The following is a 12279-nucleotide window of genomic DNA, read 5'->3' as shown; positions in this document are numbered from 1 at the left end:
AAGTCCAGGGAAAACCTGGTTGTTCTTTTTTGGCCAAACTCCAAAGCACCAATATCGTTTTTGCAATGTGGTGACTAATACTGTACACTCATACGTCCTCCCTTGTCCTTCAACAATCATCCTGTACTCACCACCCAGATTCTCCAGCTGTCCACTGTCCAGGATAAGGGCCTCCACTTTAACCTCTTTCTTCTTTAAAACCATTTTTCTAACAACTTACAATCCTTCAAGAAAAGAGTGAGCGGGAAGAGAGTTCACAGACCTGTTGAGTAATTTTTACTTCACAAAGAATTTGTCTAATGCTTACAAGCACAAGAATCACGTTTTAAGTTAAATACAGTACTTAAATGCCTGCATAACTGTAAAATTATCCATTGTAATTCTCTTATTTTTAATGTACTCTGACTCCCTCTCGCGTAACTAGCACAAGTAGGTTAATAAACGATTTTCTGGTTAGTAAACAACATTTCAAAGTGATGTCTCGCAGGATATCCTCTGAGCAATAGGAAACACTGAAGGGAAGAGTAAGTAGGGACGTCATTAAAATTACCTACAGATGTAGAAATAAACTAACGTGACTTCATGCCTCATGTTGATCGTCTAAAATCACGGCAATGCCAGTCAACTACAAATGCAAAATCCTGCAAAATCACAAATAATAGCATTAAACAAAAGAGTATACAATATAAATGTAATATATAAAGGATTCTAAGTTAACTGTTTAAATTAAAAACGTGCTGTACGTGTTCTGTATTTTACAGTGACTGTATTATACTACAAAGCGATATAACTGTTATAATAACGTACAAGTGCAGATTAATTCTGATGTGTTTTCCCCAATAAATGAAAGCGTTTACAAAGGAAAGCATGCACTTTATATTAAAAGGTCGCTCCTTTGCCCATACACTGACAGTAAATGCGTGCCCAAAGTAATCGTGAACTGAAAGCATAATTTCCAGTAAAACAAAGCGCACAAAAAACTCACACGTTTTGTATGAATTACTTCATTTACTGCACAGACGTCAAAGCGATAAACCAGAGGCTGCCGTACTGTAGCCGTGCTACACGTGTAGCACGTCAATTCCGGGAGCAGGAAACCCGCCTCCGGGCTACATTGAGTGGACAGATGCTCGAAAACCTACACGCCTCCTCCTCTTCAACCCTCTCCTGAGCCGTTCATCTGACTGTCAATCAATTTACATTTCCCCTCCTGAATAATATGCATAGACACGCCTTGCTATCTGTTGATTGGCCAACATCCGAGCGTTGTAACGCCCCATGATTGCCAGGCGATTTCCAAAGTGGGACACACTATTGAAACTGGAAACTTTGGTGAAAGTGTGGAATTCCTCATTTTTATTCCACAATTAGGTTCATATGATGGGAATAAGGCAACGGAAGATATGATCGATATGGAATAGAAGCCAGATTATCTCCAAACTGTATTTTCCCTCATATTGCTGGGTAAGGATTTAATTTTACAGTTCTTCATTAATAACTGAGAAAAGTAGATTTGGGACTGCTTCTGCATTGCTTTTACGTTATACACTATGTTCTGGAGAAAAATCATACACAATTCACATTGTGTTAAAACATTCAGCACTGTGGAGAAGGAGAAAACTGACCTTCGACATGTTTTTGAGTAAGACTGCATTTCTAAAACCTGGGGAAAAAGAGCAAAGCATTCCTACAGTATTTCTTAGGGGACGTATATTTAACCCTTTATTATATAATATGATATTGCAATATCAAGTGACGTTATACAGCTGTTGCGGAACTGTCCTGCACTATTACGAATGATACATATTATTTTCATTAACATTAAAATGTTAATTTCTGTAAAATAATATATTAATAGATTTGAAATGTTCGCCCACATAGTGAATAGCAGTGCTATATTTGCAGTCATAATGTCTGTACATTGTAAGAGAAGCGTTTGCACCCACATGGTTTGTAAATTTTGACGTTAGGTACTTTTGTCTGTAGCACTGTGTCAAGTATATATAGTATATAAACTCTTTGGATCAGATTTTAATTATGTTTCAGTTAGTGTCCCCCATGCGATGCTCAATCAAACTTCAATTTGTTTTACTCGAGCACGTTAAATGATAAACCAGCATTTGTTCCCCATTGACTTATCTGGTTAGACACATATTTAATGTATTATTATGGTCAGTTTCAACTCAAAGCACTAATCTTGCTACAACAGATTGAGTCTAGAGAGTATTGAAATGTCTTCAGCCAGTGGCTGTAGATCTTAATCTTGATTAATTAAGTTGAATACTGTAGGTTGTTCAGTATTTGAGGTTTAATGAAAACCAGAAGCTAGGACGGGAGCATGAAAACTTAAGAAAGGTTATAAATGAGAGGAGGTCATTCAGCCGATCTCGTCGTAAGTAGCTAATTCGTTAGTAGCTAATTCATCCCAGGATCTCAGGCAGACGTTTCTTGAAAGAAGCCAGGGGATTGGTTTATAATCACTACTGTACCTTTCAACAAAAATAATTACATTATGACATACTGTTACTGGAACACACAAACCATTTTGCATTTTAAGCACTAACAAATCAAGCAATTCACTGACAAAAGTAAATGATGCAGCAATTTCCAAGAAAGGCTGTAAGAAAAATAACAGATTAACCTCCAAGCCATAAAGTCAGACCTGATAAAGGGGCAGTTATAGAGAACAATAACCATGTCCTTCCTCCAGGCTGTCTGTTCTTGTTCGGTAAGTTTCTTCAAGCCACTTGAAATTTTAATATACTGTACATCTATTCAGTCTGTATAGATGTTTCCATGTATCTTCCAAGTTATAAATGTAAGGCTTAACTTTAAAAGTCATGAAAACAGTTAATAATGAGTAAGTGCAAGTTTTGAACTTTTTCATCCTAAACAGTCCAAAATCACTTAACAAATAAAGGAGGCGACCACTTCTTTCATATCTGAAGCTCATCTGGGTGATGTGTGGCCACCAGCATCCCCACTACGCAGAAGAACAGGTGGAGAAATGAGAAATTACATCACCAGCTGAATTAGAGAGGCCAGATTGTACTAACCAAAGAGCTTACTAGACTCTTTGTTAGCTACTAGTTAGCTTACTAGACTAAGCCAACAAATGCAAGACAGAGTTATTGTTGTAAATAATGTGAAGGATTATTACAATACAATACATCTGACTAACAAGTATTCAACAGAATTTAAAATTAAATAAAACGATGATATCTGATTTTCAGTAATGGGTAGTATGATGTAGCACGATGAGAGATTATAGATTGGAAAGGATTGTAGGAGCCAAAACTGCACTATAGTCATGCTTTGGTCTGGCTCAATTTTATTACTGGCCATATAGTATATCTGCAATCATTAAAGGCCAGAGATGTTACAAATCAGTCAGCACACACTCTGAGGCTGTACCATTAAACACCTAATGTGATAATATTTTATTCTTTCATATCAAGCTTTTCTCTTTAGATCCTTAAGCTTCGAGGTGGGGCATTCATAGGACTTTCTTTTTTAGACATAAACATCCATTTGTCCATCTCTTTCCTAACCACTTCCAGTTTAGGATTGAGCCAGAAGAAGCAACGGAAAGCAACAGGTTCAAGGCAGAATACACCCTGGGAGGGACACCAGTCCACTGCAGGGAAGACGCACAGACACAAACACACACACTCACACTTTTCCTAGAAGCCAGTTAACCTACTAGCTTGTCTCTGGACTGTAGGAGGAAACCAGAGCATCTGGAGGAAACTCATTCAAACACAGGGAGAACACAGAAACTCCATGTAGATGTCATCCGAGGTCCAGCTGAACCAAGAGCACTTACACTGCAAACGAGCGATGCCAACCACTGCACCATCGTGCCACCCACCCTGGATCCCATTAGTTAGAAGTTTCATATAAATAATATCAAGACAAGCCAGGATCCAGTGATGGCAGGACAGGCAATGCAGAGATTTTAACCGCAGCCAGACTAGTCAGTCAGATCCTTTCCTGCTTCTGTGAGAGGCCTCTCTTCTAAGGGCTGTCTGGCATGATAAGATATCTTTGTGAGGCCACTTCTCATTGCTCAAGCGATTGAAGCCACTGAGGGATTAGCCTTTAAATCACAGTTCTACGTCATGACCAGGAAAGGACCGGGTGCAAGGTAGCATAATCCCTGAACGGGACACCAGTCCATCACAGGGCAGAAACACGGACACACTCACACCAGAGGTCACTTTCAAAGAAGCCAGGTTCTTCTTCACAGTCCAAAGACAAACTACCAGTATGTCTTTGGACTGTGGGAGGAAACCAAAGCACCCGGTGAAAACCCACACAAACACTGGGAGGTCCAGAATTGAACCCAGCACTGCGAGGCAGCAATGCTAACCACTGCGTCACTGTGCAGTACCAACATGCTGAGGAGAAATATTTCATTTTTACCACATTTTATCTTCTCCATATTAGAATTTTTTTTTATGGCTTTCTGAATACAAAATGCAGCAACAAAAAAACCTTTACAGTGGGGTGCAATGTTAAAAGAAGGAGTTGAGTGTTACAGAGTGCTAAGTGCCAAAATCTTCAGTACATCAACACAGCTAAAATGATTGTCAAATTACACTTTTTAAGTACTTGTTTTTATCTGAGGTACTGAGGGAGCGATGGGCTTTCTGGTTTGTCAGAAAACAGTAGAAAAGATGTTTTTTCTCTCAGGGTGTCATTTACAGTTGTCAACTTCACTAGCTGTGGAAATAGAGAGTGTAGCAGTTGAGGAGAGACGGGGAGGATGACAGAGTAGGCCGCAGATGTGGGGGAGCACAGCCGATCAGTCAGTGAGGTGTGTGGGTGCTGTGTGGGTCGTGTGTCAGCAGGGAGGTCAGGTGAGTGGGTGAGAGTATGTGTGTCACTCCAGATAGCAAGCTGTGCACTAATAATTAAATCTCTTTCCTTCACATTCATTTATTGATCTCTGGGCCTGAATGTGTTTTTTTTTCATTCTCATCATGTTGGCCTAACAAATTAAAATACACATCATGACAAGGTATATTTTGCAGAAGGAAGAGTTTCTGGATTCTACCTGGTTTAGGTTGTTTAGAAGATGAAGGTGAATAAATATTTGCATTCAAGTGCATTATGAATCAATCACAATCAAATTTACTTTACATTCAATAAGGCTAAAAGACTAGGAGTCCATTTATTATAAAGAGATGTACACTGTTGACAGTAGGTTGTGCTGAACATTATTATATTATTTTCTTATAGAAGTACATTTGACCATCATAAAATCTCTCATTTGGATGTCTTTGGGTGGAAAAGACGTAATGGTTTTTGCTGGTTATTAGAGGATTCCTGTTTTTGGAATCTGCTGAAAATAACCTCATGAAAAATATGTGATTATATGTTTGAACTAGCTTTGTATGTAATCCAGTCTAATAAGGAGTGGCTATTACCACATAAATGTTTATTTTTGACTTAGTTCTCATCTGTTAACCATCTTAAGAGAAATGAAGGAATCCCAGGAAGTTTTATGCAATGAAAACCACATGAAAACAATTTGGTTTGTAATTAAACAGACCAATATTCTGTGCTTCAGAAAGTATACTACAGTAAATACTCTACCTCCATTGGCAGGTATTCGATAGTAGTATTTTCAATAGTGGAGTGATTTGGTAACATGTTTTACTTCAGCTCAGGTATCTTTATGGTATCATGAATTCCAAGGAAAAGAAGCTATCAAGCACAATCAGGTGCATCTTGGCATCTGTGACTCAGTTCAAATGCTAAATACAAAGCACCTGACATTTTGTGAAATCACATAACTTGAGCTCAATATTTTGTTCTAAGGAAGAATACTACTCAAACACTAAATCTATCTGATCACTTTTTAAACTACAAATTACAATATGTGCTCAAGGCTATTGATGCATTTTCATTGTGCATCTGCATCTACAGTATATACTATACAGTATATACTATACTGCCTTAATAATAAAAGGTAAATAAAAGTGAAGTTCAAAGGAAATTCTGTGTATGTTTTCAGTCTTGGATATATCTTCTTAGTCCCTTTTGTGTAAATATTTATCAAGCCTTATTGTTTTTTTTATTTAGTTAGGTTGCTTTCCTTTGTTTAATTAATTATTGTCTTTCCTTTAAATGTTTTGCTTTTCCTATTTAGTTTTTCGGAGGGGTGGTAGTGGGTGAAAGCATATGTTTAATGGGGTGCAGTGGGTACGTGATGGCAAACAGCATTGTGTGTCAGCTCAGATCTCTCACTACTTCACTTGGCCTCAGAACCTCTCTCTGTTCGAGCCTCATGAATGCAGGGAGCCACTCTTTCAGCCAAGGGCAGGGGTCTGCAACCTCCCTTCTGGGAAGCCTCAGCCCTGTGGGTTTTAGAAGTGACCTTTGCTTGTCAGTGATCTGACACCTGGAGAACAGTTTAGTTAAATAACTGATTGATCCAAAGAAGTCTTTCAGATCTCAGCTGGAGTAAAAACCTGAAGACGCTGTGGCTCTTCAGGACCGGAACTAAATTCTGGCCAATGGGAATATTTTCTTTTCCTATTTGCATTTACAGTGCAGCCCAGCGACAGGTGTTGAAAATTCAGTAAAGGCACACAAGGGGCAGAAAAGGCTGATGAGGGGTTTAGATTGGTGAATCAGGTATCCAGTCCCTAACGTCTCATCCCCTCACTCTCTCTTTCTCCCTTAACCCCCTTCCCCCATCCCATCCTCCCCTCTGCCTCCTTCCTGTCTCCCTCTCCCAGGCTGTGGGTGCTGGCCATGGCGGAAGGGGTGGAGTGTGCCGGGCAGGTGGACTGGAAGGAGAGATGCGTGACCCTGGAGAGCCAGCTGCTGAAGTTCAGAGTGCAGGCCAGCAAGATCCGGGAGCTCCTGGCGGAGAAGGTACACCAGGGCTGCTACTAGGCTGATAGCCTGCCAACTACAATCATCTGGTATCCAGGACTATAGTCAGATCAACGTATTCTGTTCCAGTTTGATCCAAAGCTGATAGCATAGCTGTAGCCACGTGCCATAAGCAAAAATAATCACAGACTAACCCAAAATGCATTAATTTGGGGAGTTTAATTTATTACCATAATTTACTGTATGTTTTGATTTTTTACAGGTAAATAGCAATAGTAACTGAAGGCTAAATCAGTGTCAGCACGCACTTCATAGTGGAAGCAGGTGTTGCCTAATTCAGTGTCAGTCACAGTGCTGCAATGTTTATATCCTCAAAGAGTTGGATTTTAGAATAGCTGCATGGCATCTAAGTAAAATTAAATCTGCCTGTGCAATGACACAGACAGCTCCTATTTGAGATGCCTATGTGCCCTAATCATGCATTTGTTGGATGCTTGAATGATACCAGGTAAACAGGCGTGACGTTCAGGAGGGATAACGACAGACAAGCTGGTCTCACTGAGCTGTTCTAAATCCCACTCATTACTGACTTTCTCTATACGTGTATCTCTTTCAGACATCTCTTCTCACATTTTTCCCATTCATCTCACCTCCACCCCATCTCCACCTTTGCAGCAGCCCCTTGGTTCACTCCCCTCTCTGAATGGTCCAGTGGCCAGGAGGTTCCCTCTTTACCACCTGGGTTAAGACATAACTTAATATACATAAATACTCGATAAACAGCATTCACAAGGCACCTGATTCTTGGATGTCATTATTCCATGTGAAACACTGTTGTACCTCAGAGGGTTAAGACTAGCAAAAGCCATAACACCTTCCCAGACTTCTGAGGTCTTAGAAAGTGTGGAAACATGACGTGCCGCTTTACCGTGCTCCATGTGTTTGGGCGGTGATGGAGCAGGAATGCTTCCCAGATTGCGCTGTTGCAGTTCCTGGTTCTCTTTCTCTTTGACCAGCCCCTGCAGTGTATCTACTCTGGTTGGAGGCATTTCTCTGGAGAGAAATAATTCAGTCTGGTACAAACAGTGCTGTGACCACAGCCCTGCAGGAAGGGTAGAGAGTGTAATTAACGTGCTACCACTTTATTCCAAACCCATTCAAGCCCCCAGGTCCAGACGACAGTTCCGTTGTGCAGAATAGGAATTGGTAGCACGTTGTTTGCAAAAATCAGTTCAGTATTAATTTTACCATTATTGGGTTTTATCCATTGAATTGTGTATAATGCCCAAGTTACAATTAAAAGAAAGAAACTGGTCTTCTGAAGGTGACTGAACAGCAAAGTAAACCATTCTGCAGCCTAAAGGCCTGGAGTGAAGGACATCAGATTGGAGCTTCTCCAGCTCGGGTGCAGCCAGTGCCTACTTCTGTCCCTTCAGCTGCAGGCCTGCTAGGCCAGTCCCAGAAGCAGTGAGTTAAGGCAATGTTGGCAGGCTGTTCAGGTTGCTAAAAGTTAATTAGCCACTTTCTTCTGACTCGGCATCTCTGTAAAAAGTTAATCCGTGCTGTGGGGGTTACCCTGAAAAGAAAACTTTTGTGTTTCTTCAGACTTGCATTTCTTTCACCTGTCTGGAGGGCAGACCTCCCTCTGATAACATCTAATGAAACAGAAATGTAATTATGGTGATTTTGCTTTTCCCTGGGCTTCCATAGCATGCCAAACACAATGATTCGCAGAAATGCATGGGCATGGATTTAACAATATAAGAAAGGTTACAAACGAGCCGAGGCCTTCCTGTCCATCTCGCTAGTTTGATTGGTTTTAGCTAATTGATCTGAGGATCTCATCCTTAGCTTCAACAAGATGGCATAAAATCTTGTTCCAGACACCCACAACCCTATGTGTATATATTATTATATTAATATATATTATCCACCTGTGTTCTATGGTTTGTATTTTCCTGTTGATTCTGTAAAAAGTCCTTTGATGTGACTTTGTCGGTGTCCTCGAGGTTTCCGAAACCACAGAAAGTCAGCATTTTACTTCTCTCTCATGTGCGGCAGTCTTCCTGGTGAAGAAAGGGTCCATTGGCTGTGGGCCCTCTTTTAGGGTTAATTTTCACAGTTGACACTTTTTCACAATCTATTCAACCAGTAGAGACCGGTCTTTTTGTGGCTGCACAGAGAATGGAATGAATACTGTGGTTGTCAAGGAATGACAGGAAAACCACATTTCATTTTTTAAAGTCATTTTCTGAATCGTGGTTTTTAATGTGGGATTTTGTTGGGCACACTTTACAGCTCCAGTTTTCTGTTATAACAGACTGAAAGAATACAGGCAGACCTAAGGTAAACAAACTCAGCTTTCCTGTGATAAGCCCATGGTTCAGCATGTCAGAAGATTCTTTTCCCGTTATCAGTGCTCAGTAGTGAACACAATGCATGGATAGAAAATCAAGCAAAGGGCAGAGATTCTTGTCTGTTTTACATGCTGTCTGACAGGTTAAAACATGCTTGAAGTGGGATTGGTCAGAATTCCCTGTACTATAGCCTGTGCCACATCTAACAAGCCACCACTGCTTGAGAGCTTGCCAGTGCCCAGACTGGTCAGGACAGAACACATGCAGGAGCTGACACCGTGGGAACATCTGCAAATTCGGCAGTCCTGCAAGACACTCCACATGTAGGGCTGGATCACCAGGCTTAAACTAGCAATGGAACAAGTAATAGGTTTATTCCATGCTGAAAAAAAGAAGAAAGAGAACACAACGTTTCGGCCGTGGAGCCTTCTTCAGGTGTGAGAGAGACAGGGCAGTAGGCAAAGGTAAAGTAGCGGGAGAACAAAGGTTGGGAGGGAGGAGGAGTGAGAGGCGGGAGCAGGGGACAGAAAGAGAGGCCAATCAAGAGGTGTGAAGTCAGAATGGGTGCAGAGAGGTGTGAAATGAAACTTCCAATGAATGGAGAAAATTTAAAAGAACAGTAGTCTGTCGTTAAGGGAAGGGAGAAGGTGTGATCCTAGCTGCAGAATAATTTTAGTTTCGGTGGTCTTTCTGATGTATGAGTTTGGAAAACCGTCTTTGAGAACACAGACGGAGAGATTAGAGTGGTCGTGGCCGTCAGAGGTGAAATGAGAAACAATGGGCTTGGAGAGATCTTTAATCTTTACAGCCCTGACGTGTTCTCTGAAACGGTCTCTGAGTCTCCTTCCTGTTTCTCCAATGTAGATGGCTGGGCATTTACTGCAAGAGATACAGTAAATAAGGTTGCTGGAGGTACAAGATGCTGTCTGGGTGATCCGGAATTGTCCTGAGGGGCCTTGAATGAGTGTGGTGGTGGCTGTGTATTTGCAGGTGATACAGCGAGCTCTGTTGCAAGGTCTGTTGCAAGGAGACTCGGAGACCGTTTCAGAGAACACGTCAGGGCTGTAAAGATTAAAGATCTCTCCAAGCCCATTGTTTCTCATTTCACCTCTGACGGCCACGACCACTCTAATCTCTCCGTCTGTGTTCTCAAAGACGGTTTTCCAAACTCATACATCAGAAAGACCACCGAAACTAAAATTATTCTGCAGCTAGGATCACACCTTCTCCCTTCCCTTAACGACAGACTACTGTTCTTTTAAATTTTCTCCATTCATTGGAAGTTTCATTTCACACCTCTCTGCACCCATTCTGACTTCACACCTCTTGATTGGCCTCTCTTTCTGTCCCCTGCTCCCGCCTCTCACTCCTCCTCCCTCCCAACCTTTGTTCTCCCGCTACTTTACCTTTGCCTACTGCCCTGTCTCTCTCACACCTGAAGAAGGCTCCACGGCCGAAACGTTGTGTTCTCTTTCTTCTTTTTTTCAGCATGGAATAAACCTATTACTTGTTCCTTTGCAGCCTACGCATGCTGACGCAGCTACCCACTTAAACTAGCAATGACCAACGTTACTGCTTGAGCCACTCTGGAGTGCCTAGTCTCTCATCTTTGGCATTTAAAACTCTGTTAACTCATTTCCTCGGACCATACACCCCTTAGATAGGAAATGGAGTGAGAGCATGATTAATTCTGAAATTTTAAAATGACAGTGAACTTTTTCTTGGGCAAAGTCTGGAGCTTGGACAGTGGATATGTGTAGCAGTATTCACAAAACTCAGCAGTGTGGATTGTGGAAGAAAGGCTCCTCTCTGCACATGTTTGCTTTAGTAATTCTGAACACTGCTGTCCTGTTGAGAGCTGGACAAAGCCTAGAATGTCTGACTCTCAGCCCCCTTTGCACACATTGGGTGCTGTGGTGGGTGAAACTATCATACAGTATGGAAGAAAAAAGGTTCATTTATGCGTGCTACAAGGAGGAGTTTAAAGCTTTTATAAAATATATTTTAGAGCAGAAATACTGTAAATGATGGAACAAGGAAGAAGACAGAGGGGGAGAGAAAGGGCTGAGCAGAGAAAATAATCTCATAATCAAAAACCTACCCTAGGGAGTAACATTCCTTCATTTGTAAACAGTAAGCACACTGCACAGGAAGTGAGAAGCAGTAAGTGTGTAGCCTACATTTCTCCATTTTTGGCATACAGCTGTTTACTCTGGGCTGGTCCTCTCCAGAATGCCTCTTTTCTGGCCAAGCCTCCTGACATTTGTGTGAACTGGAATAAATCAGCAGGATCTGAGTCTCCCATCACTCATGGGGAATCCCACTGCGAGCCGCTCTGACAGCCCCAGATAACAATGTGCCTTTATATTTTCCCTCTGCCTACCTCGACACGTTCACACCCAGGCAAAGAAGACCAACAGTCTTAGTAGCAAACTTTTCTGCTCCGTTTTTATGGATCTGAATAAGTATTTTTATTTATCAGGGATCTCAATTTCTGATTTAAATGCATTGGAGTCGTGCAATGGGACTGTTATTTTTCACAAGGCGAAGACATGTAGCTGATTGTACAGTATGTATATTAAGTTATAGCCAGTGATTCTTAAAAATGGTAAGACCTTTAGGCAATACAGTTGTAATGCACATTCATACACAAGACTGCTTTACACACTAAAGTTCTTTAAAGTTCTTTTTGTTTTCTTGTCTTAATGCAATGATTATATTACTGCTGTCGAGGAGTCAGTCCAGAGAAGTCTGGTGGCAAGCTGTGGTTAATGGTTAATTGTTTTGAGATCAAAAACAATGTTGGGGTGTCCTTCTGCAGACATTAGCAAAAGAATATCCTACAGCACATACTTTTTAAAGATGTTGTCCTTCAATTTTGTGCAAACTTTGCAAGCCCCAGCATCGCTACAAAAAGAGGCCTCTATCTTACTTTTATACATTTACTTGGCACATTGAGTTGAGTTTATTTGGCATTAGAAAAAGCGAAGCACTGAGAGAAAAACTTTGGAAATCATCTTGAGAATTAATATGTTAGGAAGTAAAGAACTAAAATTGCAGGGAGACCAGATGA

General features: G+C 41.1%; 2 protein-coding genes across 2 annotated transcripts in view; one reads left to right on the top strand and one right to left on the bottom strand.

Annotated features, from left to right (window-relative positions):
• Window positions 1–957, bottom strand: part of thada (THADA armadillo repeat containing) — a 113476-nt gene extending 112519 nt beyond the window's left edge. The window contains exons 1-3 of the mRNA XM_088934345.1: window positions 906–957; window positions 551–641; window positions 132–224 (exon numbers count right to left, since the gene is read on the bottom strand). Of these exons, the coding sequence (XP_088790471.1) occupies window positions 132–204 (73 nt within the window). The 5' untranslated portion in view covers window positions 205–224; window positions 551–641; window positions 906–957. The remainder of the gene's footprint in view (window positions 1–131; window positions 225–550; window positions 642–905) is intronic.
• A 371-nt stretch (window positions 958–1328) lies between these two features.
• The window catches only part of plekhh2 (pleckstrin homology domain containing, family H (with MyTH4 domain) member 2), a 35433-nt gene continuing 24482 nt past the window's right edge, over window positions 1329–12279 (top strand). The window contains exons 1-2 of the mRNA XM_088933998.1: window positions 1329–1464; window positions 6750–6888. Of these exons, the coding sequence (XP_088790124.1) occupies window positions 6766–6888 (123 nt within the window). The 5' untranslated portion in view covers window positions 1329–1464; window positions 6750–6765. The remainder of the gene's footprint in view (window positions 1465–6749; window positions 6889–12279) is intronic.

Source organism: Atractosteus spatula, chromosome 15 (genome assembly GCF_055471065.1).
Source record: "Atractosteus spatula isolate fAtrSpa1 chromosome 15, fAtrSpa1.hap1, whole genome shotgun sequence".
NCBI lineage: Eukaryota > Metazoa > Chordata > Actinopteri > Semionotiformes > Lepisosteidae > Atractosteus > Atractosteus spatula.
This window is presented reverse-complemented; position numbering and strand designations above follow the sequence as displayed.